The sequence below is a fragment of the Vombatus ursinus genome, unplaced genomic scaffold, assembly GCF_900497805.2.
Source record: "Vombatus ursinus unplaced genomic scaffold, bare-nosed wombat genome assembly UNPS02014779.1, whole genome shotgun sequence".
In the NCBI taxonomy this organism is placed as follows: domain Eukaryota; kingdom Metazoa; phylum Chordata; class Mammalia; order Diprotodontia; family Vombatidae; genus Vombatus; species Vombatus ursinus.
Genome location: NW_020954557.1, coordinates 12,925,599 through 12,953,078, shown reverse-complemented (window position 1 = coordinate 12,953,078; position 27,480 = coordinate 12,925,599). Strand labels below are relative to the sequence as shown.

Genomic DNA, 27,480 nt, shown 5'->3' with positions numbered 1-27,480 from the left:
CAATATCACCTAGAAATAGTCAAATAGGACCCAGAGCTCTTATAAAAATAAATAAAAAGCAAGGAACATCCTCGAAGCTCACTACACATTGCCCATATTTTTAGCTACACTTGGGAAACCTTTTGAAATTTTATACACTTGCCTATTATGTTTCGTCATGTCCTGAAAATTGTTCTCCAGAAAAGTGTATGTACAGAGAGTGAATCTTCCCCTTCTTTGTACTAATCTTGGAGAAAAGGATTGTATAACCTGCTCAAAAACCAAAAACAAATCACCCAGTCAACTTACATTTCTGGTAACCTTGCATGATAACGTAGCTTGAGCTGGTTATTCCCTTTGGGACACTTTTCTGGGTGTCTGAAGATGAGTAGGTGAGGATTTTGTATTGCGGAGTTTTTGCCTGGAAGAGGTTAGAAGTAGGGTAAAAGGGAAGGGAATTTTTTTTTTCAAAATTGAAGGATAAACTGTTTTATTTGAATTCAGCTAAGACTTTTGCAGCAGGCCTCACCTTGAATCTTAAATCAGTTCAGGAATAAGAGCTACATTTTCAAATAGAGTGAATTTGTTTGGGCTGGTTTGTCTGTTCTCAGGATTTTGTGGGCACATTGTAGTGAAACCCTTTGGCTGGTTCCAGATTCCATGGTTGCCCTGGGTTTTGCTGTGTTTCCTCAGGCATTTTCTTATTTCCCATTCTTCTTGTGTTCCCAAACAAGAGCCCTCTTTGCAAGCTGAAAATTAAGCATTCCTTCCTCATACACCATAAAAAGTTGCACAGCCCATCCAGACCTTGAATCTCCTGAACTTCTGCTCCCTATTGCTTTTTCTCCAACTTAGGAACAGTGAATAACATGCAGTTATTCTGTGTTTGAACCAATAGCTTGAGAACTTAAGCTGGTGGCTTATTGAATTATGTCATAGGAATTCAATGTGCTGTATGAAATGATGACTATAAGTAATCCAAAGATGCATGGGAAGAATGGTGTGAGTTGATACCAAGTGAAGAAGGTTGGATAATACACACAGTTACTATGATACTGTAATTAAAAATGACACTAAAGACTATTGGACTTAGATTAATTGCAATGTCCAGTCTTGATCCCAAAGGATAGATGATGAAAAATACTTCTGTCCTTTTGGTAGAGAGGTGGAGGATGATGAGGATGGAATGTTGCTGACAATGTTCCACATGGATGCTTTATCAGTTGGATTTTGCTTAACTTTTTTGTTTATTATCAATCAATAAACATTTATTAAATGTCTACTACGGGCCGGGCACTGTGCCAAGTACTGGGGATGCAAAAGGAGGCAAAAGACAGTCCCTGCCCCTGAGGAACTTACAAACTAATGTGTAAGACAATGTATAAACAAATATGTACAAAGCAAGTTATAGAGAGGATAAAAAGGAAATAATAATTAACAGGAGGAAGGCACTAGAATTAATAGGGGTTGTGGAAGTCTTCAAGATTTGTTGTAAATGTGAAGGGAGGGAACGTATATCAGGAAATGATCGTAGTGTCAAAAACAAAACATCAGTTAAATTAAAAAAAAAATGCAATGACCATTATTGATCCAGAAGACAAATGATGAAACACTCTTCCCTTCTCTTGGGAGATCTGGGGTTGACTACAAGTATAGGTTGTTGCATATGCTGTCTGATACCATTGCTGTGTCACTTGGTTTTGCTTAACATTTTGTTGTTGTTGTTGTAATAGAAGAGGGAAAGACATATATTGGAAAATATTGGTTGGAAAATGTGGGTGAAAAAGGCATCAATTAAATTTTAAACAAGTAAATTAATTCAATGATCCTCCCCTCCCCAAACAAATAGTAACAAACCAAGAAGATTCTTGGTGTTTGTACTGAGTCTGACATCAATATTGGGAGCTCCCAGGAAGAGGGGATGAGGGGCCAAGATTGTAACTGGCGCAGGTCAAAGCTTCTATGCTGATCTGCAGTGGGATAAAGCCATCAGCGGCCACTGAACTTCTAGTCTCCGTGAGATAGGGAGACCCAGTTTAAACAAACAAAACAAAAGAAAATAAACATTCCTTGGTACCCTCTCTCTAGTGAGGCAGATGAAAGTCTGTGGCAAAGTATTTATAGAAATAGGAGAAACATATGAAGAGACCCACAAATAAAGTGGCCAACTGTTTGGTGGCAAAACCCAGCTCCAGCTGCATCACACAGCTGAATGTTTTGGAAAACCAAATCCTCATCAATAATGCGTGTGTGTTAAAAAAGGAAGCATATTTTGTCATTTGTTATTTCTTAGAAGAGCAAATTCAAAAGGGCTTTTTGCATGGTGGAGGATCTGTTGTTTGTAGAAACAGAATGAAATGTTCATCCCTAATCCTCAGATGTCCTAAGCCTTGGAGAGAAAAAAGAAACAATTAAATCCCTAAATTGAGTTTGTTGGAGTTTTGTATTAATTAACAGAATGAAGACAGAGATACTTTTCTCTCCATTTAAGCAAAAACAAAACTTGCTCTGTTCCTCTCAGCAAAATAGTATCTATTAAAATGAAGTGAATCTCCATTTGAAAAATTACTGTTAATACATTAAAAATTCTGCCTAAGAGGATTTCTGTTCCCATGAAAATAGAGGAATTATAAGACATGGTATGTCCTTATTTCCCCTCTAAAGCAGTGGTTCTGAACTTTTTTTTTCAACATGGACTCATTTCACAGCCTGGTGAAGCCTATGGACTCCTCAGAATAAAGTTTTTAAATTCATAAAATAAAACACTTAGGATTATAAAAGAAATCAAGGGTTAGTGAAAAAAAGATAGTATTTTCATGGACCCCTCTCAACTCTATCCACAAAACCACTGGGGGGTTCCCTTGGGGACCCTAAGTTAAGAATGTGTCCTGCTCCAGAAGCAATCAAATATTGTGGAGGAGTAGAAAGAGCTGCCTGTATATTTCCCGTTGCACCCAGGCGATATCACCTCTCCTCATCATTCTCAGCCAATTTCAGGTTGAAAGCAATATTGCAGAGTGATGTGCAGTTCCTGGTAACTCCATGGGAAGTACCCACGTAGGGCAAGATTGAAACTTATACAGTTAGTTGCAACTGTTTTGTTCTTCAAGGTGAATCTTTGGATTCCCCATTCTTGTGTACCTTCACAATTCTATGATGAACAAACGTAAAATAAGGCAACCTTGCTTCTCTCATTCCTATTAGGAGCTTCCTCTTGGTGGGCTATCTTCCTGTGCTGGCTGCCTCTCTTCAACCAGCAGAGCTCGTTGTTGCAGTCACTGAGACTTCCGTGTGTAGAAATAACACTCAGAGTACAGGAAGGGTATGGAAATCTGTCTACCACTACAGACGTGGATTTCCTTTTAAATCCATTTGTCTGTAATATAGATATTTGCTAGACTTCTGGACTGAGGCTCAAGAAATTAAGAAGAAAAAATGTACTGTGTGCTTGTAGGTGTAGGTATGGAGGAGGGAAATAATTTCCACTTCCTGTTTCTAACCATGTCACAGGTTGGTTGAGTATCAAGACAAAACATCTGACATGAGATGCAGTTTTCCATACTTATTGTCCTCTACGTTTGCAAAGAAATAAGGGAGGAATGGAGGTGGGTGCAACTGGAAATGTTTTTGGACATTTTTTTTTGGACTGACCTGATGATAACTGACACAAAGCTGGACCAGTCAATGACAGGAGAATAAAGGAATAACTTTTTTTTTAAAGGCAATTGGGGTTAAGTGACTTGCCCAGGGTCACACAACTAGTAAGTGTCAAGGGTTTGGTCTGAGGCCAGATTTGAACTCAGGTCCTCCTGACTTCAGGGCTGGTACTCTATCCGCTGCGCCACCTAGCTGCCCCAAGGAACAACTTTTAAAAGGGAGGCAATGTTTTCTTCCCCTTTGTTGACAATTTAATGAAAACATTCTATGTAATGTTCTGTGGAAAGAAACACCGGAGTAGTAGTGAACATTCACAAAACCTCTGACTGCTGTTCCAGGCCTCCCTCACTATCTTATTTTGTTTGTTTTTAAGTATATCAGTATTTATTTTGTTAAATATTTCACAATTACTTGGAAAATTTTTAAACATTTATTTAAAAAAATTTACGTTTCAAATTCTCTCCCTCCTTCCTGCTTCTTACCCTTCTCTTGAGAAGGTAAACAATATGATGCCCATTATACATGTGAAGACATGCAAACCATATTTTCATATTAGCCATATTGCAAAACACACCCACACACACACACACACACACACACACACACACACACACACACAAACAAGAAAAAATAAAGTGTTGTTTTTTTTTTTTGTGTGTCTAGGCAGTGGGGTTAAGGGACTTGCCCAGGGTCACACAGCTAGTAAGTGTTAAGTGTCTGAGGCCAGATTTGAACTCTGGTCCTCTTGACTCCAGGAGTGGTGCTCAAAATAAAGTTTTTTTTAAAAGTATGCTTCAATCTACATTCAGAGGTCATCAGTTCTCTATCTGGAGGTGGATAGCATTTTTTCTTATGAGTTGTTTGGAATTGTCTTGAATCACTGTTGTGATCAGAGTAAAGTCTTTCAGATTTGATCATTCTTAGGATATGCTGTTACTGTGTGCAATTTTCTCCTGGTTCTGCTCACTTCGCTTTGCATCAGCTCATATAAGTCTTCCTAGGTTTTCCTGAAACCATCCTACTCATCATTTCTTGTAGCAAAATAGTGTTCTATCACACTCATACAACACAACTTGTTCAGCCTTTCCCAAATTGATGGGCATCCCCTCAATTTCCAGTTTTTTGCCACTACAAAAAAGCTACTATAAATATTTTTGTGCATATAGGTCCTTTTTATTTTAAACCTCTTTGGGATATGGAGCTAGTAGTAGTGTTGCTAAATCAAAGGGTGTGCCCAGTTTTACAGCCCTTTAGGCATAGTTACAAATTGTTTTCCAGAATGGTTGTACTAGTTCATGGCAATAGTGCATTAGTGTCCCAATTTTTCCATATCCTTTTCAGCATTTGTCATTTTCCTTTCCTTTTAGTTTTATGTATTAATTCAATGGTTTTCTTACACCTAATTTTATTAATTTCACCTTTAATTTTTAGGATTTCCAATGGTGTATTATCCTCACTGTGGCTCCACAGTATTAAATTTTTTTTTCTAGGTGCTTGTAATATTTATCCTTGACCTGAGAACTTCAAAACTGTTATGGTATTCCTGTGAATTTTCATTTTGAGATCTCTCTCAGGTGGTGATTGGTAATTTTTTTTTCTATTTCTATTTTACTCTCTTGATCTAAAACTTCAGGGCAATTTTTCTTAGTAATCTTTTGAAGTGTGGTATCTAAACTTTTTTTTTTATTATAACTTTCAGATAGTCCAACAATTCTTATATTGTCTCTACTTTATCTGTTCTCCAGGTCAGTTGTTTTTCAAATGAGATGTTTTACATTCTCTTATATTTTTAATTCTTTTGATTTTATTTATTTCTTGGTGTCTTATGAAATCATTAGCTTCTCCTTGCCCAATTCTAATTTTTAAGGAGTTATTTTCTTCTGTAAGTTTTTGGATCTCTTTTTCCATTTGGTTGACTTTTCATAATTTTCTTCATTTTCTTGCACTATTCTCATTTCCCCCCCTAATTTTCCCTCAACTCTCTTATTTGATTTTTAAAATCCTTTTTTAAGCTCTTCCAAAAACCCTTTTTTGGGCTTGTGACCATTTCACTTTCTTCTTTGATATAGAAGTAGTTAATTTCATTATCTTCTGAATTTGAACCAAGAGCTTCTGTATTACCATAGTAATTATCCAGCCTCAGACACTTACTACAGTGTGACTCTGGGCAAGTCAACCCTGTTTGGCTCAGTTTCCTCATTTATAAAATGAGCTGCAGCAGGAAATGGTAAACCACTCCAGTATCTGCCAAAAAACCCCAAATAGGATCACAAAGAGTAGGACACAACTGAAATGACTGAACAACAGAGACCACAGGGAGCCAATGGAACTTTTTGAGAGAGGAGCGACATGGTCAGACCTGTGCTTTAGGAGTATCTGTTTGGCAGTTACATGGAAAGTAGATTGGAGCAGGGAAAAATTTTAGGTAGAGAGACTAACTAGGATATTATTGTGATAGACAGGTGAGAAGTGATGAGGGCCTGATCTAGGGGGGCTATCCCTGGGAATGAAATGAAGGGGATGGATTCAAAAGATTTTATAAAGGTGAAACTGTCAAAACTTGGTAACTGATCTTTTTTAATCATGTCAAAACTTTATGACATCTCAAAGATCCTAAAAGTGAATGGTTCTTATGAAAGTCCATCAGTTCTTGCACATTTAATTCAGATGTGAGTAGCTCAGTGGATAAAGCACTGGATCTTGAGTCAGGAAAATCTGAGTTCAAATCCGACTTCAGGCACTTGCTAGTTATGTTACCTTGGGTAAGTCATTTAAGCACTGCCTGCCTCAGTTTCCTCATCTGGGGTAAACCAGAGATAATATAATAATAGCACATACCTCTCAGGTTCTTGGGAGGGTAAAGTGAAATAATATTTGTAAAGTGCTATGTAATTGCACTTGTAATTGTAAGTTGTAAATTTGTTATGTAACTGTAATTGCTATGTAAATGCCAGCTTTTACTATCATCTAGAAAACTGAAAAATGTTTTTGTTAGTATTATCTTTAGCTATGCACACAAAAGCACAAGACTGAGTACTTATACTAATCTTGAACAGTGGTTCATTGGGAAGGTTATGATACAGGAATGCGTTCTTGAAAATGTGGGATACTGACATGGGAATAATTTCATGTTAAGTTCATCATGGATAATACCAGATTTTATTGTGGGCTTTTCTTCAATATCATGTGACACAATTATTTCACATATAATTACATATAATATATGCATATATAAATTTATACACATATATCCATACAATGGCTATACTTTCCCAATAAAAACAAAAATCTGATGTCAACTAAATGATGCTTTATTACTTAAGCCTTCTTTAGAACTCAGTATTGTCAATAAGCTTAACAATAGGCTAGAAATCCACAAAGCTAATGCTAGTTGGAATTCTCTTGAAGTTTCTGTAATACCTTCAATTCTATGACTTCCAAGTCTCACTCTCCTGCCATAAGTGGATGAAAATTCTTTTTCATGAGTTTAATCTTCACCAATCCAGGGCTGAGTTTGAACAATGGTAAATACACCCACTTATATTACTCAGGGCAAGAAAAGTCAGTGGTTGGAATCAAGTCAAAGTATTTCGTCTGAAGTGTCCTAGGTACTGGTCCACTTAGTTGAACTTTCAGGCCTGAAAAATTTTAAGTTTCAAAAATTTCTTGAAAAGGAGAAGGTAATTAAATTCTAAAACCAAAGGCTTCACTTATCATTTGTTGCTTAAAAATTTTCCAATTTTTAATAAAGAAAAATTACAGTCATTTCTAAATTCCCCCCTCCCCCCCTCTTTATTTTGAGATTGTGGGTTGTTTTTGCATTGAGCTTAAGTGAATATCACTCTGCTGTGGTTATTTTCTGGGTGTCGGGAGAAGCAGTACCTCAGATAAATGAAATCATTTAATAATATGGCATTCTTTAAGAAGCAAAAATGTACTCAAAGGAACTTTTTTTTTTACAGAAATATTTGAATGAATAGGGGTTGCTATAAAGTACATATATGCAGCAACTAAAGATAAACTTGAATTTCTACACATAAGAAAATAACTACTAGGAAATACTTTAACTTAAGAACTATTTGTAGGGTCTTTTGGGGGGGCAGTGATGAGTAGTGTTCCAAAGGACTATTATTCTGGAACAGTAGTTGACTGAGGTGAGCCTAACTAGGAAATATCAAAGGATGTAATTCACACAAAGATGTAAAATGGAAGGACATTATTTCTTAATAAACTAATGACATCTCACTTTGAACAGATGTTCTTAGTTGACAGGAAGAGTATAAACACAACTCTAATGAATGAATTTACTAATAATAGTTCTTCCGCCTTTAGAGGCAGTAGCCAAAGCCAGCACAGATGAGAAAAATATGTGAGTCTGGAGAAACACAGAGCATTACATTGAAGTGTATGAAGTAATGTACTCAATTCAGCATTGAATTAAATTTCCATGATTATTTACAGGTCCTTTGAATTCAGGTATCTTCTGGCTCACATACAAGTGACCTGCGTCACCCCGTCCTCCTGATCGTATTGTCCATCATCCAATTCTCTCAGAACACTGTCACTGCTGCTGACCCCCGAGAAGCTGCCATAGGGTGCCGGCATCCCTTCTCTGGTCCAAGGTTCTTGAGAAGGAGAGAGATGACATTGCTCAGATGGGTGTCTGCTTTCTGCAGGGCGAGAAGTAGCTGTGTCTAGCCCAATACTCCGACTAGTTACCTTGCTTTTCTCTTCCCTTATCTGCCTCGTGGATTTCTTCTGAAACATAAGGGATGTTCACACAGGAATTATAACAAGACAGCTGCCAACTGCTAAGCAATGACAGAAAAGCCAGTAGTGAGAAGCCTGGACAGGGCAGCTCTAGATGTAGTCAGAGAGCCTATTTGAAACACTTAGCAACTGGGGGGTCCCTGGTCGAGTCATATACCTCTCTAAGCTTCAGATTCCTCATCTGTAAAATAAGGGGTCTGACCTTGATGACCTTGTTGACTTAGAGTTTGTCTGTGCTAAATGGACCCTGAGAACCCCCTCTCAGCTCTATACCTATGCTTTGATGTGTAAGTAGTCCATTTGTTTCTGCGGATTCTACATCCATTTTTACTTAGGTCTCAACCCAAGATAAAAAGTGGGGCTAAGCTGGGATCTGCTTTAGTTTATGTTCAGTCGTGGGGCCCAAATGTACCCCCAAACTTTCTTTTCCACAAACTATCTGTCTGGAAAAATGGGGATCTCAAGCAATGTGATATGGCCCATGCTTTAGAACACTTTGTTAGCTGTGGATATCCTTAATAATAAATATTTAGTGAGCGCTTACAGCATCCTTGATCTTGCTCAGAACAAAGATAGCATCACATAGTCTCTGCCAAGGACACCAAACTAAGCAAGAAAAACAACCTGATGAAAGGGGAAAGAAGGTAGAAGAATCACTGTCCGTGATAACTCACATTTATACAGAGCTTTGAAATTCACAAAGCTTTTCCTTTACAACAGATCTTTGAGGTAGGCAGTACAAGCCTTGTTGTCCCTATTTTATGGTCCCTGAAACGTAGCAGGCACTTCATAAATGTTCACTGGTTGAATGATTGCTAGGGAAGCCCAGGCTCAAAGTAGTTGGGTCCAAGGTCAGAACCAGGCTTTGAAACAATAATTACAAAAATTGGTATTGGAAAAAGAAATAGATAAACGGGGCAGAACAGAAAACCCCAATATAAGAGGCTAACATTTAATACATCTATGTTTAAAAACATTAGAGAATGCAATCACTAGCCTGTCTCTGGAGTCAGAGGACTTGGGTTCACATCCCATCTCTTATGATTGCTATCTATATGACCTTGGACAAATCACTAAACTTCCCTGGACCTCGGTTTCTTCATCTGTAAAATGAGGGGATTTTACCAGATGGTTTCCAAGGTCCCTTCCAGTCCTAAATCTATGATCTCAAATGGTACTGAGAAAGCTAGATTTCTGTGTGATGAAAACTGGGTTTGGATTCACACCACAATTACCTAGATCTCTAGACTAGTTATGCTATCTATCAAGGCAAGCTAGTTCTTTTCCTTAAAAGGTATTGCAATGGCCCTTGAGGTTTAATTGGCACAGGGAAGTGAAGGTTCAGGCTGCTGAAGGAATTTCCTGGTCATCTGAGGACAAAAGGGCCTGAGGAGCTCTGGCTCTTCTGGAGGCTCCTGATGTAGTAGCTTCACCAACACCAGCAGAGGGAAGCTGCACTCAGCTCAATCAGTACCACATCCTTCCCTCGATGCAGCTGAGTAAATCTCCTTTCGTTAATTATGAGATGAACTAAAAGTGTATCCTTTTTTTCTGATTTTGAATCTGAGGTACTCGATCAGCCTCAGTTAGGCCTTGCCGAGTACATGAGTGACCTAAGTATTCTTTTTAAAATCATAAAAAAAGAAAAGAAAAAGGAATAATATATTTGATTCACCTATAAAGAGAATGCCTCATCAGAAGTCCTCATAGTGTGGTGATGACCCCGAGTATGTAGCAAGTTCTACAATGGAAAATCATATACCTCAAGTCCTTCAGTTGTTCTGACACTTTTTTTCCTTCTGGCTTATGACTTCACATATGTCCATCTGCATGACCCATGGAATAATCATTTTTATTTAAATTTAATATAGATTCCAGGGCAAAGATGATAATGGTGAGATCTCAAATTATAACTGGTATCAAAGTAGACAGAACACTGGGCCTGGAGTCAGGAAGTTCTGAGTGCAAATCCAGCCTCAGACATTTATTATTTGTGTGACCCTGAGCAAGTCATTTAAGCTCTTTATGTCTCAATGTTCTCAACTGTGAAATGGAGACAATAGTGCCTATCTCACAGGGCTGTTGGGAAAATCAAGTAAGAATATTTGTTAAGTGCAGCACTGTGTCTGACACATAGTAGGTGCTATATAAATGCTTATTTCCTTCCCTTCCTCTTTCAATCAACTGACTTTAGAACTAAAGACACAGAAATCCTTTAAAGAATACTACGAGTGAGTTAGGAAAAAGAATAGGCTACACTGTTAAAAGGAATAAGCAATGAATGCTGCCATTACTAAGTCCTTCCTCACCTTATAAATGCAATTCTTTAAAAAAAACCCATTAAACAATTAATTAATTGAATTTTAGCATTCATTTTTAAAAATTTAGAATTCCAAATTCTCTCTCTCCTTACAGCCTCTCCCTCACCCACTGAAAAGGCTAGCAATATGATACCCATTATACATGTGAGGTCATACAAAGTATATTTCTATAATAGCCATGTTGCAAAAAAAAAAGAAAGGCAAGGAAAACTGAAAAAAGTATGCTTCAATCTGCACTCCAAGTTCATCAGTTCTTTCTCTGGCTGTGGATAGCATTTTTCACAATGAGTCCTTTATTTATTGATTGATTTTTTTGGCTAGGCAATGGGTTAAGTGACTTGCCCAGGGTCACACAGCTAGTAAGTGTCAAGTGTCTGAGGCTGGATTGGAACTCAGGTCCTCCGACTCCAGGGCCAGTGCTCTACTCACTGGGTTACCTAGCTGCCCCCCATGGTGAGTCCTTTAGAATGCCTTGGATCATTGTGTTGGTCAGAGTAGCTAAGTCTTTCACATTTAATCATGCTTATAATATTGCTGTTGCTGTGTACAATGTTCTGTTGCTTCTATTCACTTTACTTTCCTTAAGTTTTTTATAAGTCTTCCCAGGTTTTTCTGAAATCATCCCCCTTGTCAGTTCTTATAGCACAATTATATTCAATCACAATCATGTACTGCACCTTGTTTAGCCTTTCCCCAATTGATGGGCATCTCCTTAATTTCTAATCCTTTGCCACCACAAAAAGAGCTTCTATAAATATTTTTGTATATAGAAGTCCTTTTCTCTTTTCTTTGTTCTCCTTGGGATATAGACTCCTAGTATTGCTGGTTCAAAGGGTACGCACAGTTTTATAACCCTTTGGGCATAGTTCTAAATTATTCTACACAATGGTTGGAGCAGTTCACAACCTCATCAACAGTGTATTAGTGTCTATTTTTTCACATCCCCTCCAGCATTTATCATTTTCTTTTTCTGTCATGTTAGCCAATCTTATAGATGTGAGATGGTACCTCAAAGTTGTTTTAATGTATATTTCTCTATGAGTGATTTAGATAATTATAAATGCAATTCTTAATTTTATTTTTAATGTATGGAATAAAACAAGCATTTCCATAACATAGTACAATAAAAAAGATGATTGTACATGAAACTGCAAATCTACTATGTACAACTTGTTATTCTTTTCAAATATACAACAAAATTATCATGTAAATTTCTTTTTTTTCTTCCTTCCCTCACCCCTGGCTCTAGAGATGGCTACCATTAGACACAAATATGTATTGGTATATATATATATATATATGTATATATATATATGTATATATATATATATATATACACACACACATATATATATATACATACAAAATACTTTACAAAATAACTTATTCACTCAAAGTTGTTCTTAAAACAATATTGTTGTTACTGTATACAATGTTCTCTTGGTTCTGCTCATTTTGCTCTTCCGTACTTCATACAAGTCTTTCCATGTTTTTCCAAAATCATTGAGCTCATTATTTCTTATAGCACAACTGTATTCCATCACAATCATAAGCCACAACTTGTTCAGTCATTCCCCAATTGATGGGCATCCCTTCAATTTCCAGTTCTTTGCTACTACAAAGAGAGCTGCTAATAATACATAAATGCAATAATAATAATAATAATAATAATAAATACAATTCTTACAAAATACCTGGGGCACTTGTAGGTAACATGAATTTTAACTAACTTAAAATTATGAGATGTATGGTCTAATTTCTCCAGGGTCAATGGCATCCCTTTATTTATTAACTCAATAAACATTTATTACATATTTGCTACATGTCAGATGCTGTGGTGACTTACAAATATCATCTATATTTAGTTTTGACATTAAAAATATTCTGTTTTAAATGAGGAAAATAATGGACTTCATAGAATAGTCTTTCTGTTATAATTGTCAAGCTACTTTAGCTCCAGCCTGACCCACCCACATGTGCCATGTTGAAATGACCTAAGCAGATTGAGATTTCCTGTAAGGAAAATTAAACATTTACCAAAGCTAGACAAGTTAAGTTTATTTAGAAACTGAGCCTTAAGTTTTAATATATACTTATTCCTCTGTGTGCAGTGCCTATAAATAACCTCTTTATATACTTCCTTCATATTTAATGTATCAGCAATATTATATTATATGGAACTTAAAAATATTAAATAACAAACTTCAAAGTATTCTCACATATCCTAAAGGATGCAGGGGTAAAGGTTATAAAGATAACTATCATTGGACCATGGGGCGTTACTATAATTAAAAGACAACAAATAAATGTGTTTCCAGTGAAGGAAACTATATAATATGAGTATGATATGTCTAGAAAATTTGAATCCCCAGATCTGGGTTCCACAAATCTCAGCACCATGGATAGAGGTTGGTCCTATTATTTCGTTGCTATTAGGAACTTGGTAGTGAAGAAGATCCCACTGCCAATGCTGGTATTTGTGTAATCAAAGGGTGTTGGATTCAGAACTGGACAACCTGAGACCTTGACAGCTCTGAAATCTTGGGCAAATATTTAACCTCTTGGAGTCTTGGTTTCCATATCTAGAAAGTGAGAGAATTAGACCTCCTTCCAACTCTAAGTCCTAGGTACTTTTCAGCTTGGCAGTACTTGCCCAGGGTTCGTGTACTACTTGCATTGACTTTGAGAACTCAAGGTCACCCCCATTTTTAGAAAAATGTTTATGGAAGCTGTTTCTGTGGTGGCAAAGAACTGGAAAAATGAGATGCCCATCAATTGTGGAACGAATATGTTATAGTATATGAATATAATATAATACTATTGTGCTATAAGAAATGATGAATGGAATGATTTCAGAGAAACCTAGGAAGATGTGTATGAACTGGTGCAAAGTAAAGTAAGCAGAATCAGGAGAACAATTTATACAATAACAACCATATTGTAAAGATAATCAACTTTTAAAGACTTAAGAACCCTGGTCAAAGTAATGACTAACCACAATTCCAGAGGATCCATGATGAAACAACCTACTCACCTCCTGACAGGGAGATGATGGATTTGGGGTACAGACTGAGACATATAGTTTTTGGCCACTGTGGAAATTAGTTTGCTTGATTATGCATATTTGTTACAAGGGTTTTGCTTTTCTTTAGGGGGAGGGAGAAAGACTGAAAATTAAAAATCTCAAAGTCCCCTCCATTTCACAATACCTAATTCATAGGCTTTAGTCAGTCAACAAGTATTTATTACAAGCACTTAATAGGTGCCAGGCACTGTGCTAAGCCCTGGGGATATGAAAAAAGGCAAAACACACTATCTGCCCTCAAAGTGCTTATATTCTTTTGGAAGAAACAACATGCAAATAACTAGGTAAATACAAGATATGAACACAGTAGATGATAGGTTATCTGAAGGGGAAGGCATTATGGCTGGGGGAAAAGGGAAAGGTCTCTGGCAGAAGGTGGGATTTGAGCTGAGTTTTGAAGGAAACCAGGTACATAAGACATAGAGATGAATGGGCAGAGCATTAATTGGGGGGGGCAGGAGGGAGGGGAAGGCAGCCAATTTGAAGGCAAAGAGGAGATGGCATGATGTGTTAGAAGGACAGCAAGTGGATCAGTATAGTTGGATTATAGAGGGGAGGGGAGTAAAGTGAAAGAAAACTGGAAAAGCAGGAAGGGGCCAGGCTATGAAGAACTTTAGATGCCAAACAGAGTAGCTGATATTTGATCGTAGAGGTAATAGAAAGCCACTGGAGCTCATTGAGCAAGGTGAGGGGGGAGGTGATATAGTCAGATCACCTCCCTAGGCTTAGAAAAATCACCTTGGCAACTGTGTGATGGGTGGTCTTGACAGGCAGATCAGTTAGAAGCTATTTTAGTATTCCAGGCAAGAGGTGATGAAGGCCTGAACTATGATTGTTGCTCTATGAGTGGAATAAAGGGAATGTATATAAGAGATGTTGTAAAGGTAGAAATGACAAAATGTGGCAATGGATTGGATATATGAGGTGAGGAAGAGTGAGGAGTTAGTTGTATATGACTCCAAGGTTGCAAGCTTGAATAACTGAGATGATGGCGGTTCCCTTGACAATAACAGGGAAGTTGGGAAGAAGAGAGGGTTTGGTGTTGTATGAAAAGACAGAAAGTTAGCACTCTCCTTGATGAAGGCAAAGGATGGAAGAGGTCCTAGTGGCCTTTATAGCACATATACGGTTAAGGCATTGCCATATACCCTGTGGCATTTATATTTCTGTGCAGGAAAACTGGGACACTAATGTACTGTTAGTGAAGTGTGAACTGATCCAACCATTCTGGAGAGCAATTTGGAACGATGCCCAAAGGGCAATCCAACTGTGCATTCTGTTTGATCCAGCAATACCACTACTAGGTCTGTATCCCAGACCTGTATCCCAAAATCCAAAGAGATTTTTTAAAAAAGGGGAAAGGATCTATTTGCACAAAAATCTTCATTGCAGCTCTTTTTGTGGTAGCTAAGAATTGGAAATTGAGGGGATGCCCATCAATTGGGGAATGACTGAACAAGTTGTAGTATAAGAATGTAATGGAATACTATTGTGCTATAAGAAATGACAAGCAGGATGATTTCTGAAAAACCTGGAAAGACTTACATGAACTGACAGAAAGTGAAGTGAGCAAAACCAGGAGAACATTGTACCCAGTAACATAAGATGAAGAAATGTGAATGACTTAGCTATTCTCAGCAATACAATGATCCAAGACAATCCCAAAGGACTCGTGATGAAAAATGCTATCTACTTCCAAAGAAAGAACCAATGAAGTCTGACTGCAGATCAAAGCACACTATTTTTCACTTTATTTTTTCATTTTTTTTACATATGTTTCTTCTTTTACAATATCACTAATATGGAAATATGTTTCACATGATTGCACATATATAACATATCAAATTGCTCACTGTCTTAGGGAGAGGTTAGGTAAAGGAAGGAGAGAGAAAATTTGGAACTCAACATTTTAAAAATTCAAATGTTAAAAATTGTCTTTACATGTAATTGGGGAAAATAAAATATTATTTTTTTAAAAGAAGGTAGAGTTTGGGGATAAAGATAACAAGTTTTGATGTGTATATGTTTAGTTCGAGATACTTCCAGGATATGCAGTTCAAGATGTTCAATAGGCAGTTGGAGATGCCTGACTATAGCTCAGGAGGGCTGGGTATAAAATAGATCTAAGAATCATTAGCACAGAGATGATAATTAAATCCAGAGGAGCAGATGAGATCACCAAGTGAAATAATATATAGAGAAAAGAGAAGACTTAGGACAGAGCCTTGGTGGCTCTGTGGACATGACATGGACCAGCAAAGGAAATGGAGAATGAGCAGCTGGACAGAGAGGAGAACTGAGACAGTGGCATCCTGAAAACCCAGAAAGGAGAGTATATCCAGGAGGAGGAGGTGATCAGCCTTGTCAAACGCTGCAGAGAGGTCAAAAAGGATGAGAAAGTTAAGAGTTGGCAATCAAAAGATCATTGGTAACTTTGGAGGGGACAGTTTCAGTTGAATGATGAGGTCAGAAGCCAGACTGCAGAAGTTTAGTTATTTGTGTATATATTTTAACCTGTTTAATACATTGTAAACTCCTTGGGGTCAAAGACCGTGTCATGTTTTATTTCTATTTGTAGATCCTCCAACACCTACCACTGCTCTTCACAACAAGGAATCAAAGACTTGGAAGGGTCACACAGCTAGTAAGAGAGGAGGAATTTGAACTCAGGAAGCTGAGCCTTCCTGTTTCCAGGCCAGCACTCTATCCACTGAGCCACCTAACTGCCCCTAAGTTTTTCCTTACGATGAACCAACTGAAACTTGCTTCATGGCAATCTCCACCTTACATGGCTAGATAAATGTTTCTTGAATATAAAATGTTTAGAGCCATTTTTTTTTACAGGTATTTGGAGGGGTTTGGGTTCTTGAATATAAAATGAATATAGATAATTATACACAACCTTTTAGGTTGTGATTTATAAAAAGCAGCAAGTTTTAGCCTCTAGAATATCATCACTGGGGTGGTCGTATTTCCTTCATTGTCATTTAGGTTCTTATTCTGTAAGACCTTTCCTAGAACCAGGTGCTTAAGGAAAAAGCTTAAAGAGTTAAAGAGTTTTCCAGTCTATCTTCTAATTTCCCATATTTTATAAGCTGTGTTATACTACTTCATAGACTATGTTACATTACTTCATATAAATTACTTCACTATAGCAGTACTATGTTTACTGAGGATAAAGCAACATTGAAAGTACTTCATACATGTAGTAGGGTCATAGACAAAAGCTAAGTATTCTTCTCAAACCTTCCATTAGCTTGTGATTAGCAGCTAGCCCTAAACCTACCAGCAGCTAGGTGGCCCAGTGGATGGAGCACTAGGCTTGGGGTCAGGAAGACATGAGCTCAAATCCAGTTTCATACACTTACAAGCTGTGTGACTCTGGGCAAGTCACTTAACTTTGTTTGTGTTAGTTTCCCCACCTATAAAATGAGTTGGGGAAGGAAACAGCAAACCATTCCAGTAACTTTGCCAAGAAAACCCCAAATGGGGTCATGAAGAGCCAGACACAACTGCAATGATGGAACAACTAAACTGCTGGGCTACTTGAAGGCGTGATTTAATTTGGAGATATGCATGTCCACTATCTCCCAACCTACTTGATTTTTTTTTTTTGTAGATCAATTCAATAAATGCCTGTTGAACTTAATTATCTGCCTATATTTATTGCTAGGCTCATTGGTACTAAATTCTTGCATATGAACTTGTTAGTGCCCAAATTAAAAGTGACCATCTTTAATGGCTCTCTATTATTATTTCTCTCTTTTACCCCTAAACTTGGCCCTTTGGGGACTATTATTTTGATCTCTTGACTTCTTCTGTCCCCTTATAATTATAAAATTATATTTTATATATAAATATATATTAAAAAATCTCAGAGTTGGACAGGATTTCAGAGGTCCACTTATCCAAACTCTACCTCAGCAGGAATCCTCTTCAAAAAATAAGTAGTCATCCAGGCTATGCTCAAAGATCTCTAGTTTTTGGCAATTCACAATCCCACTAAGGTAGCATATTCCACTTTAAGCCAGTTCTAATTTTTAGGAAGTTTCCCCCCATATCATGCTCACATCAGCCTCTCTGAAACTTCCACCGTACCCTCTGGGGCCAAGCAGAATAAGTGCAACCTCTTTTCAAAGTGAATCCTAGATTTCCTTTCCTTCCCCTTCCTTCTCTCCCTTTATAGTCACTCATTCATTCAAAGGTATTTATTAAGAGCTTACTATGCCAGGCATTGTGCTAAGCACAAGGAATAGAAAAACAACAATGAAACAGTTCTTGTCCTCAGAAAGTTTACATTCTATTTGCAGAAAATAATATGAAAATGGATCTATAAATACAAAAATATGTATATTCAAAGTAAAAATAAAGTAGTTTTAGACAGTGAGGAGTAGGGGAAGGACACTAGCAATGAAGAGATCAGAATAGGCATTAATTATGTAGGAGATGGAACTTGAGCTGAACCTTGAAGGAAGCTAGGGAGTCTCTGAGGTGGAGGGATTTGGGGGTGCACTGTAGGCATGAGTGTAGACATCAGTGCAAAGGTATAGAAATAGGAGATGAAACACCATGTACTGGGAATAGCAAGAAGGCCAATTTGGTGAGAAGGGAGAAAAAATAAGAGACAGCAATATACAGTAATTCTAGAACGTTAGGCTGAAGTCAGACTATGAAGTGTTTTACATAATAGCTGGCGAGCATTTATATAGTGCCTTCAGTTTGCAAAGTGCTTTATATATGTTATTTCATTTGATCAGAGGAATTTATATTTTATCCCAGAGGCAACAGGGAGCTTTTTGAATAGATCCATGCCTGAGTAATATCAGTTTGGCTGCTTTAATGGAGGATGCAGCAGAGAGAAGAGAGACTGGGGTCAGGGAGATTCATTAGGAGGTTATCGCAATAGTTCTGGTGAGAGATGACGAGAGCCTGAACTAGGCTGGTGGGCAGAAGAGTGGGGCACTGGGAGTGGTTGCAAGAGATATTGTGAGGAGAGGATTGCTAAGATTTGACAATTGATTAGACACAGGGGTTGAGGGAGGGGAAAGAATCAAGGATGACTCCAAGGTTGTGAACCTGGGTAACTGGAAAAATGATGATGTTCTTAGCAAAAACAAGGAAGTTAGAAAGAAGGGAATATATAGCCTATTTGCCAAATATCTACAAGTGAATATCCTGTGACCATCTCGAACTTTACTCATGATATATTGTTATAGTTAAAGATCAAGGAAGTGTACAGAGGGCTAAAAAAGAACAATGAAACTGATTTTTTTTCTGTAAGCCACACAAGAAAGTCAGTTCCATCACATACACATACATTTTTCCTATTACAATCCTCCTCATCTCTTGAAAAAGAACAAACACGAATAAACACTGCATATGCCAATTTAGGCATATTAAACTTCCATATTTTGGGGTCATTTCTGTAAAGTTCTTATTGATGCCATGTATAGAAAGGAAATAATACATTTTGGCATCATAACATTATTTCACAATTTGTGGATTACTATGAGTTGTTGGAAAGAGAAAGGGAGGAGAACAAGCATTTATTAAATGCTGATTATGTGCTAAGTACTTTACGAATGTTATCTCATCTGATCCTCACAACAACCCTGGGAGGTTGGTGCTATTATTATCCCCATTTTACAGTTGAGGGAATGGAGGGAGAAAAGAGGTTAACTGACTTGGCAAGAGTCACACAGCTAGTACATATCTGAGACTAGATCTAGACTCAGTTCTTTCTGACTCCAGGCCCAGTGCTCTATTCTGTGTACTACCTAGCTGTGGATAGATGGCAATTTTCTATCTGAAAATGGAAATCAATACAGTTCTAGCTCAGGAGAGGCGAGTAATCATTGACATGACAGAATAAAGATAATACGCTTGGGAGTATTCAAAACCAAGATCAGGAACACTTATTTAAATGATTTGAGGGTTTAAAACTTTCTTTCGTTTCCTAATTACTGCCCCAACTCCCTCATGATCATATTCAGCTTTTTGGGGGGTGCACAGGGAGACTCCAGACCTTTGATTTTATTGCTGTGTGGAGAGCCCCTGATATGCAAACTTCCTCCATTGAAACAGATCGGTAACATCGGTATGTCTTGTTTACATAAGTCTTGGAAAGTTGCGTATGGGCCCAGGGAAATTAAGTGATTTGCCCAGAATCACACAGGTAATATGTATCAGAGTTCTTGAGTTCTGGTATCCCTGATTCTGAGGCCAGCTCTCCATCCAGCATTCCACACTGCATCTCATCATTAACATGTTTGGGGAGAAAAGGGAACAAAATTTTATTCAATGCCTGCTATGTATCAGGCACTGTGCTGAGCACTTTACAAATCTCATCTCATCTCTCATGTTTGGAGAATAACTCCTTGTGAAGCCCAACTTCCTTATTTGTATCTGATATAAGGAAACAGGGATAAGGGAATAAATATTAACAGAATTTACATTGCTGTTATGTCCTATGTACAAATATACGTATACACACACACGCCCACCCACCCACACACATATATAATACACACACAGGCAAATAAAAATTTTTGAACTTACTTCTGGTGTTTGAACAGCTGAGTTCCACATAACAGGTCTTTGAAGAAATACAACCTGTTTTGTAGCCAAATTTCCTTCACTGAAAACGAAAACACATTAGAATTTGAGAGAGTAGTACTCCATAGTACTCCATAGTTGATACCAAATTAGTATATTCATAGATTTAGAGCTAAAAGGTGTCGCAGAAGTCACCTAATCCTTTCTATCCCCCCCACCACCCCATTTCATGAGGAAACCATGCCTCTGAGAAGTTAAATGACTTAGAATCACACATATAGTAGGTAGCAGAGTCTGGATTTTGCCCAAGTCATTTGACTCCAAATTGAAAATTGAGAAAATCAAATTGCTTCTATTCTGTAATTGATTTCATTTTATATCACTTCTCACATTTTGTGTAACTATCTATGTCACATTTCATTTGTCTCTAAGTTAAGTTTGGAAGTTCAACTTCCCTGTAAATCATTCACTGACTCTGAGTTAAGTTTAGAAGTTCAGTTTTCCTGCTAATTACTGTTCTATTCTTGTGTCAAGGAAATCTGTTATCCTTGAAGGATGCAGATGGATGCCGGCGAGTCTGGTTTATTATCTCTGCAACACTGGCTGTCCTTCAAGAAAGTCTGGCCTGTTATTGCTGTGACACTAACTAGCCACACAGGGTGATGGAATCAATCAGAATTTACTAGCAAGAGATTGTGGCTAGCTCTGCATTTCCCATTTTCAGCCAATTATATTGTTCCCCATGCCTATAATGCTTCAGACTTTGTAACCAATCATACTGTTTTCCCTATCTATCATTCCACATTTTTTTGGATGTTCCTCTTTTTGTCTATAAAAATGATCTATCAGCCCTCATTTGGGGTCTTAGCTAGCTGAGGAAGCTGAGACCCTGTTTATTGGCAAATTTGTGCTTTGATAATAAATTGATCATGTGTGGAGCTTTGTGCCTCAGTTTACTTTAATTCCAATTATGACAGAATCCAGGGTATGCTGCACATCTATGCAGAACTTTTGTATGTCTTCTCCACATTAATATGTTGGTTACAGAATTTCTTGGTCTGGAATGGTATATTCATTAGTGTAGTTGTGTGAGTTCTTGTGTTGAAATCCCCTCTACCAACGTAAACTGACAATGGATCTGTAATTTATAGTTTTAGATGTTTGCCTGGAGAAATTGTGACCTGCCCATGGTCACAGAGCTAATATGTGTCAGAAGCACTACTTGAAATCAGGTCTTCCTAAATCTAAGGCCTACCCTCTGTCCATTATGTCATGCTGTATCACGGTTGATGGTTGATGAATATACAATGCCACACTAGATAGGCATGGAAACATTTAGAATGCATGTTCTGTTAAGAGAATTCAACCACTTCAGAATTTTATCTTCAAAAGTCTTGTCATTGTCTGTCATTCTGAGTTCTTTCTTTATTCAACTATCATCATGGCAAATTATCCTTTACCAAAGAGGGCCAGAGGGCCAGATTCCTCTTGAAATGTTTTTCACAGTATCTCCATGGATTTGTGGGTTGGAGTGCCTGTAGCTAATGTTGCTCAGCTACAACTTTTATTATGCAAAAAGTCAAAACAAAACCCTACTATTATAGATGTCTATCTAATCCTGACCTCTTTCACTTAAAAACAAATGCAGCATTGAAAATAACCAAAAATGTGGATAAAACTCCCACAAAATCTGAAATCCCATAATTTACTGAAGTACTTTAATGTTAAATAGCTCCATCTTTCCCTAACTAATGTTGATAAACATACATTCCTAATCTACTTTTAATCTGCCCTTAGGGCCAGAGCTAGCAAAAGAATAAAGATAACATTCAATTCAACTACTTATTTATTTTGATGGAAAAAAATTTAAACTTCATAGCACCTTCTAAAAAGTATACTGAAAGGGAACAGAACAGGCACTAAGGCAAAGATGCTTGTGTCTAAGTGAAATATGAGATGGGAAAGAATGTCTCAGGGTGTATCTCCTCCAGCAGGGGTTTTTAATCTGGGGTCTGTGACCTTAAAAAAACTTTTTGATAATTTTATTTCAATATAATTAGTTCATAACCCTACGTATTTTATTTTATGCATTTAAGAACATTATTCTGAGAAGGAGTCTATGGGCTTTACCATGCTGCTGACTCAAAAAAATGGATAAGAACTCCAGTTTTAGAGGGAGAAGTCTGAGAACAGAGTACATGAGATGAGGATAGAAAAGAATGTCTTAGGCAATATTTCAGGATGGCGTTTGGGCTTCAGGATGAGGATTACATAAATGAGTATCATAGAGTTGGAGACCTACAGAGCAGGGGAAAAGGTATCAGAGTTCTTGAGTAGAAAATAGGTCTGCCAAGATAGTGATGGTGAATATCCAGGGGATATTTTTCTTTTCTAGCACATCCACACATATCTGGGATGTCCTAGGGTGGATTATTTGGTTTAGAGCTAATGGGCCTTGTACAAGAGAATTCCATGTTCATGGATTATTTGGTGAAGTTTCTTGATACTCCTCCACTAAATTCCTATTTCAATGCTTTATCACAGTGTAGAGGTGAGCTTGGGTTCTCAAAATCTATGTTAGCAGAGAATAAGTTTTAGCAAATAAGTCTTAGCAATCTGGAAATGTTTTGAATAAAAACCCATTGACTCAAGACCAATTTAGCTAAGTTTGGAAAGGCCCATCCATAGAAGGGTGACCAACAATTCACAATTTATTTGGCCACACTAACTTATCAATCAATCAACAAGCATTTATTAGCACTTAATGTGTTCCAGGAACTGTATTGGAGATATAAAGAAAGGCAAAAAGTCTTTGTTCTCAAGGAGCTTACATTCCAATAACAGAGATTATAATATATAGAAATTATTACATATAAGATAAATGCAGAGTAAATGGAAAATAGTTTTAGAGGGGAAGGCACAAGCAGCTAGGGAATTAGGAAGGAACTCTTGGAGGTAAAAGAACATGAGCTGAGTATTAAATGAAGCCAGGAACTCTAAAGTCAGAAGGGAAAAGGGAGAGCTTTCCAGGAATGGGAACAAAGGTGTGGAGATGGAAAATGGAGTATTGTGTGTGAGGAACAGCAAGTACACCATTATGGATTGGTATAAAGTATAGAAAAGTTAGGAAGGGAAAGGTTATGAAGAACTTCAAATCCCAAAAAGAAGTGTTCCTATCTACACCTTGATGTAATAAAGAAGCACTGCAGTTTATTGAGTGGGATGTATGGGACAGTAACATGGTCAGCTATGTTTGTTTTTTTTTTTTTCTTTGGCAAGCATATAGAGTATGTACTGAAGTGGGGAAAGATTTGAGGGTGTCCAATTAGAACGCTATTGTAGGAGTCCAGGAGAAAGGTGATGAGGGCCTGAACTAGGTAGAGGCTGACTGAATGAAGAGAAGGGGGCATACATGAAAGATGATATAGAGAAAGAAATTACAAAATTTGGCAACTGACTGAATATGTGAGATGATAAGGAGCCAAGGATGGCACCAAGGTTTTGAACATAATTGACTGGAAAAGGGACAATGCCCTTTTTGGAAACTGTCTAATTCACAGAGGGAATGCAGTCTATGTTCATAGAGATCGTACTCATGTTGATGATGTAATGGATTTTCTGAAGAATTTAGATATTCTTGCTCTCATACATAGCTCAATTGCCTTATTTGATTGGCAGAATTTGGGGTGTATGACAGCTTAGAGAATGATTTATTTCCCTACACAAATCCACATTATTCATATGAAAACACATCAAACTATGCCACTCGCCTTTCATCTTGAAATGTGAAAAAAAGAGCCCAATACTTATTTCTTAGGGCCTTTTCCCCATAGAACTTGAACTTTACTGCATTATCTAATACTAAGTTCTCATGTCATATGACCTGGGACATCAGTCATTTTGGCTTCTTAGATAATTTAGACAGGTTAGAATGAAGTGGAAGACAAATACATTTCACAAACCTTATTTTATAATCCACATTCTGAGATGACTTGTCCAGAACAAAGATGAACCTTGGGTGTGGGTGAGGAACATAACTTCCTGTAGTCTAAATTCAAACTACAGACTATTACCTCTGTGTCTATGTGGTACCTGAATTCTGAGTAGAAGATAAAAATAGTCTCAGACCATAAGAAGGAGGCTTATTTCACCCATATGTTACTTAGGTTTAAATAAATTAATACCCACTTCTCAGAGAGGGAATAGATGTGGTGACTAAGAGGTGGCCAAAGTGGTAGAAATGGGAAAAATTCCAGGGTTGAAGGTTTTTATAGTGTGTTTCAAATTCCAAAGTATTCTGAGTTCCAAAATACTGACTTATAAACTTCAGAAATATGATCTAATTATAAGTTAAGGGCTGCCTATATTGAAGTGTTCCACAGGAAGACAGGATTTAGAATTGGAAAGGATCTTGGACATTATCAATTTTTATCCCTCATTTGCAGATAAGGAAACAGGCTCATAATGGTAGTAAACTGACTTGCTCAGAATTATACAGGCAGTATGTAGGACAGCCAGATTTGAACCAAGTCTACTGATTCTAAATTCAGTATACTTTTTTTCCAAAACATCTTTTAAGCAAAATATGATTATTTTATATTTGCTTAGCTGCAAAAGGTCACAAAACTGTTTATTCAGGACTTAGAATTTCATTATTTTTGTCTACTATTTCCCAAATTCTAGTCTGGATAGGTGAAAAAAGATCTCCCCCTTTTTTTTTTAAAGAATAGGTAAAGACTCAAGCTCAGAAGAGGAGCAATCATGAGAGCGGGGAGGATATAACAGGCAAATTGGCTTTTTGAAAAAACAGCCTTATTAAAATGCTTCTCACGGTAAGATTACTATGGTTTAATTCACAGAGGAATTACACAATACTGAGTTTTTCAAAGAACTTAAATTAGAAAAGAAAAAAAAAAGGCAGCATCAAAAGGACCAAGAATGATATTTTATAGTATCCTTCCAACTGTCTTTAAATATGTAATCTTTCTTATAGGCTGCCACATGGGAACTTAGATGAAGCTATTAGCTACACTTGGTTAAGTAGATGGTCTTTTAGAGCTGAAAGTTAGTTTTATTCTTTCCTGTGTATGTAGACTGTTTGAAGCGTAAGACTGCCCTGTCTCTCCTATAAGGGCAATACTTTGTTCTGAGTAGAAGACACGAGAAAATCTATTGACATCATTGTGAAGAGGTGACTTTCCCCTTGGTTGTTTATATCATGTTCTTAGGTGTGGATGTAATTATTAGGCATCTGCTCTTTGTTTAAAGTGTAAGAGAGCATGGATTTCTTCCCTAATATTGAACCCAGATGCTTTACTGTGGCCTCAGGAATGATACTGGGTCCTCAGAGTTGTGTCAGCAGAGTAGAAGTTATTGCTTTGAGTATAGGCCTGGTGACAACTGTTGTCTAAGGACCAGCCTAAGTAAATTCAGAGAGGCTCATTATCAGAACCCTGGCCATCAAGTCCGATGATATAATTTCTGCCAAAGAACTCCACAAAGATGGTCTATTGAGTGTGAAAGGATTTCAGTTTGTGACAGTGGAGGGAACATTCATGCATGAAACTGAAGATCTTTTAGACCACTTGTATTGAAACCATGGGCAGTTAGGTGACATGGTAGAAAGAAAGCAGGGCCTGGAGTCAAGAAGACCTGAGACAAAAGTCAAGATGATGGGTGATGGCTCAGGATACAGTAGATGACCTTAGCCTTTCTAAATTAATGTCTTTCCTAAGCCTCAGTTGGTCTGAGGCAAGGCTCATTCAATGACTAAGGACTAGATAAGAATTGAGACAAAAGACACAAAAATATCAATCTGGGAGGGGAAGACCCTCAAAGTTTTTGGCCAGAACAGAAAACAATTGCTATCTACACTCATTCTAAGCCATCATAACCCACATGATGAGCCACAGAGGCTTGGGCTGGGGGCTATTATTGACCACTGAATGAAAGCCAGAGTGATTTGGGTTTAAAGGCTAGTCAAGTAGTTCCATTTGAAACACAATGGGCTGGTCCAGAGAGTTTCTGAACTCCTTTAAAACTACTTTTTAAAAAAGCTTGTTTGTTCAGAGCTACATTTCAAGATATCTTAAATGAAAACTGCACAGGACAAAAAGTAAATTGTCCTAGCTTTTAGAAAAAAAATCTAGTCCCCAAGTCCCAAAATATTTTATAAAATATAAACAACCCCAAATAGATATCCTAAATGAAAACTGAATAGCACAAAAAGTAAATTGTCCCAGCTTTTAGAAAAAAAAATCTAATCCCCAAGTCCAAAAATATTTCATAAAATATAAGCAACTCAAAATTATATTCCTATGGAAATAGCACTCACATATAATCATATATATGGTGCCCCAACTGGAGACAGGGACCACATGTGGTGAGGTAGTTTTAAGAATAAGAGTAAAGACTGGTGATAAAAAATCATTAATACAACTGTTCACATAATTACAGAAAATTGTTAATACCAAATGTAATGTTACTTGCCACTCCCTAGTAATGTCAGAATTACAATAATGTCTTTACATTCCTACTCTTAAGATATTTACTCTGCACTCATGAGCTATCCCCCAGGGTGGCAGGTTTGCTACCCTTAATACCATCTTAATTAAAGATGCTTTATTCCTCAATTCATGACTGATTTATTTCAGGATTTGACACTGGGAAAACCAGTCTTCTTACTATTGGACCTTTTATTCCCAGGACACATAAGCAAATAAGTCTAGGAGTAAAAATATGCCTCATTTAATGGAAGAAAAACATTTCAGCAAAGTTATTATGTGAGTCATATTTTCCTATTAAGTTCTATTTTAAAGTTAAAGATGTATTGCAATAGAAAAAAATATGGCTCTTGGTTATGATAAAATAACACTTAAAATGAATCAAACCCCTTACAATGATATTTTTTAAAGAAATAGTAAAAATTTCTCATAAAACTGAAAATATTCCAAACATTACCATTTGAATTACAATACTATGTTGAACTAGACCAAAGTACAATATGAAACTGTTGAAAGTAAAAATATAGACCTATTCTAGAAATCCTGGCTGAATGATGTTTTGCCTTACTTTGCTTCACAGCATTCTCACCATAGAAATAGAAATGTCCAT

The 27,480-nt window shown here is 37.1% G+C and overlaps 1 protein-coding gene and 1 non-coding gene across 7 annotated transcripts in view; one reads left to right on the top strand and one right to left on the bottom strand.

Annotated features, from left to right (window-relative positions):
* Positions 1–2,297: 2,297 nt before the first annotated feature.
* The window catches only part of RFTN2 (raftlin family member 2), an 82,649-nt gene continuing 57,466 nt past the window's right edge, over positions 2,298–27,480 (bottom strand). For 2 of the 6 annotated variants that reach the window (XM_027865662.1, XM_027865664.1), the window contains 2 exons: positions 20,371–20,449; positions 6,795–8,394 (listed from right to left, as the gene is read on the bottom strand). In XM_027865662.1, coding sequence (XP_027721463.1) covers positions 8,125–8,394; positions 20,371–20,449 — 349 coding nt within the window. In that variant the 3' untranslated portion in view covers positions 6,795–8,124. Of the gene's footprint in view, positions 2,369–6,794; positions 8,448–20,370; positions 20,450–27,480 lie in introns of those variants that run through there. The other 4 variants (XM_027865667.1, XM_027865665.1, XM_027865663.1 and 1 more) reach the window with 4 other exon arrangements.
* Positions 14,852–14,982, top strand: LOC114045993. Its single transcript, XR_003569456.1, has one exon. It is a non-coding gene; the product is annotated as a U6atac minor spliceosomal RNA (small nuclear RNA).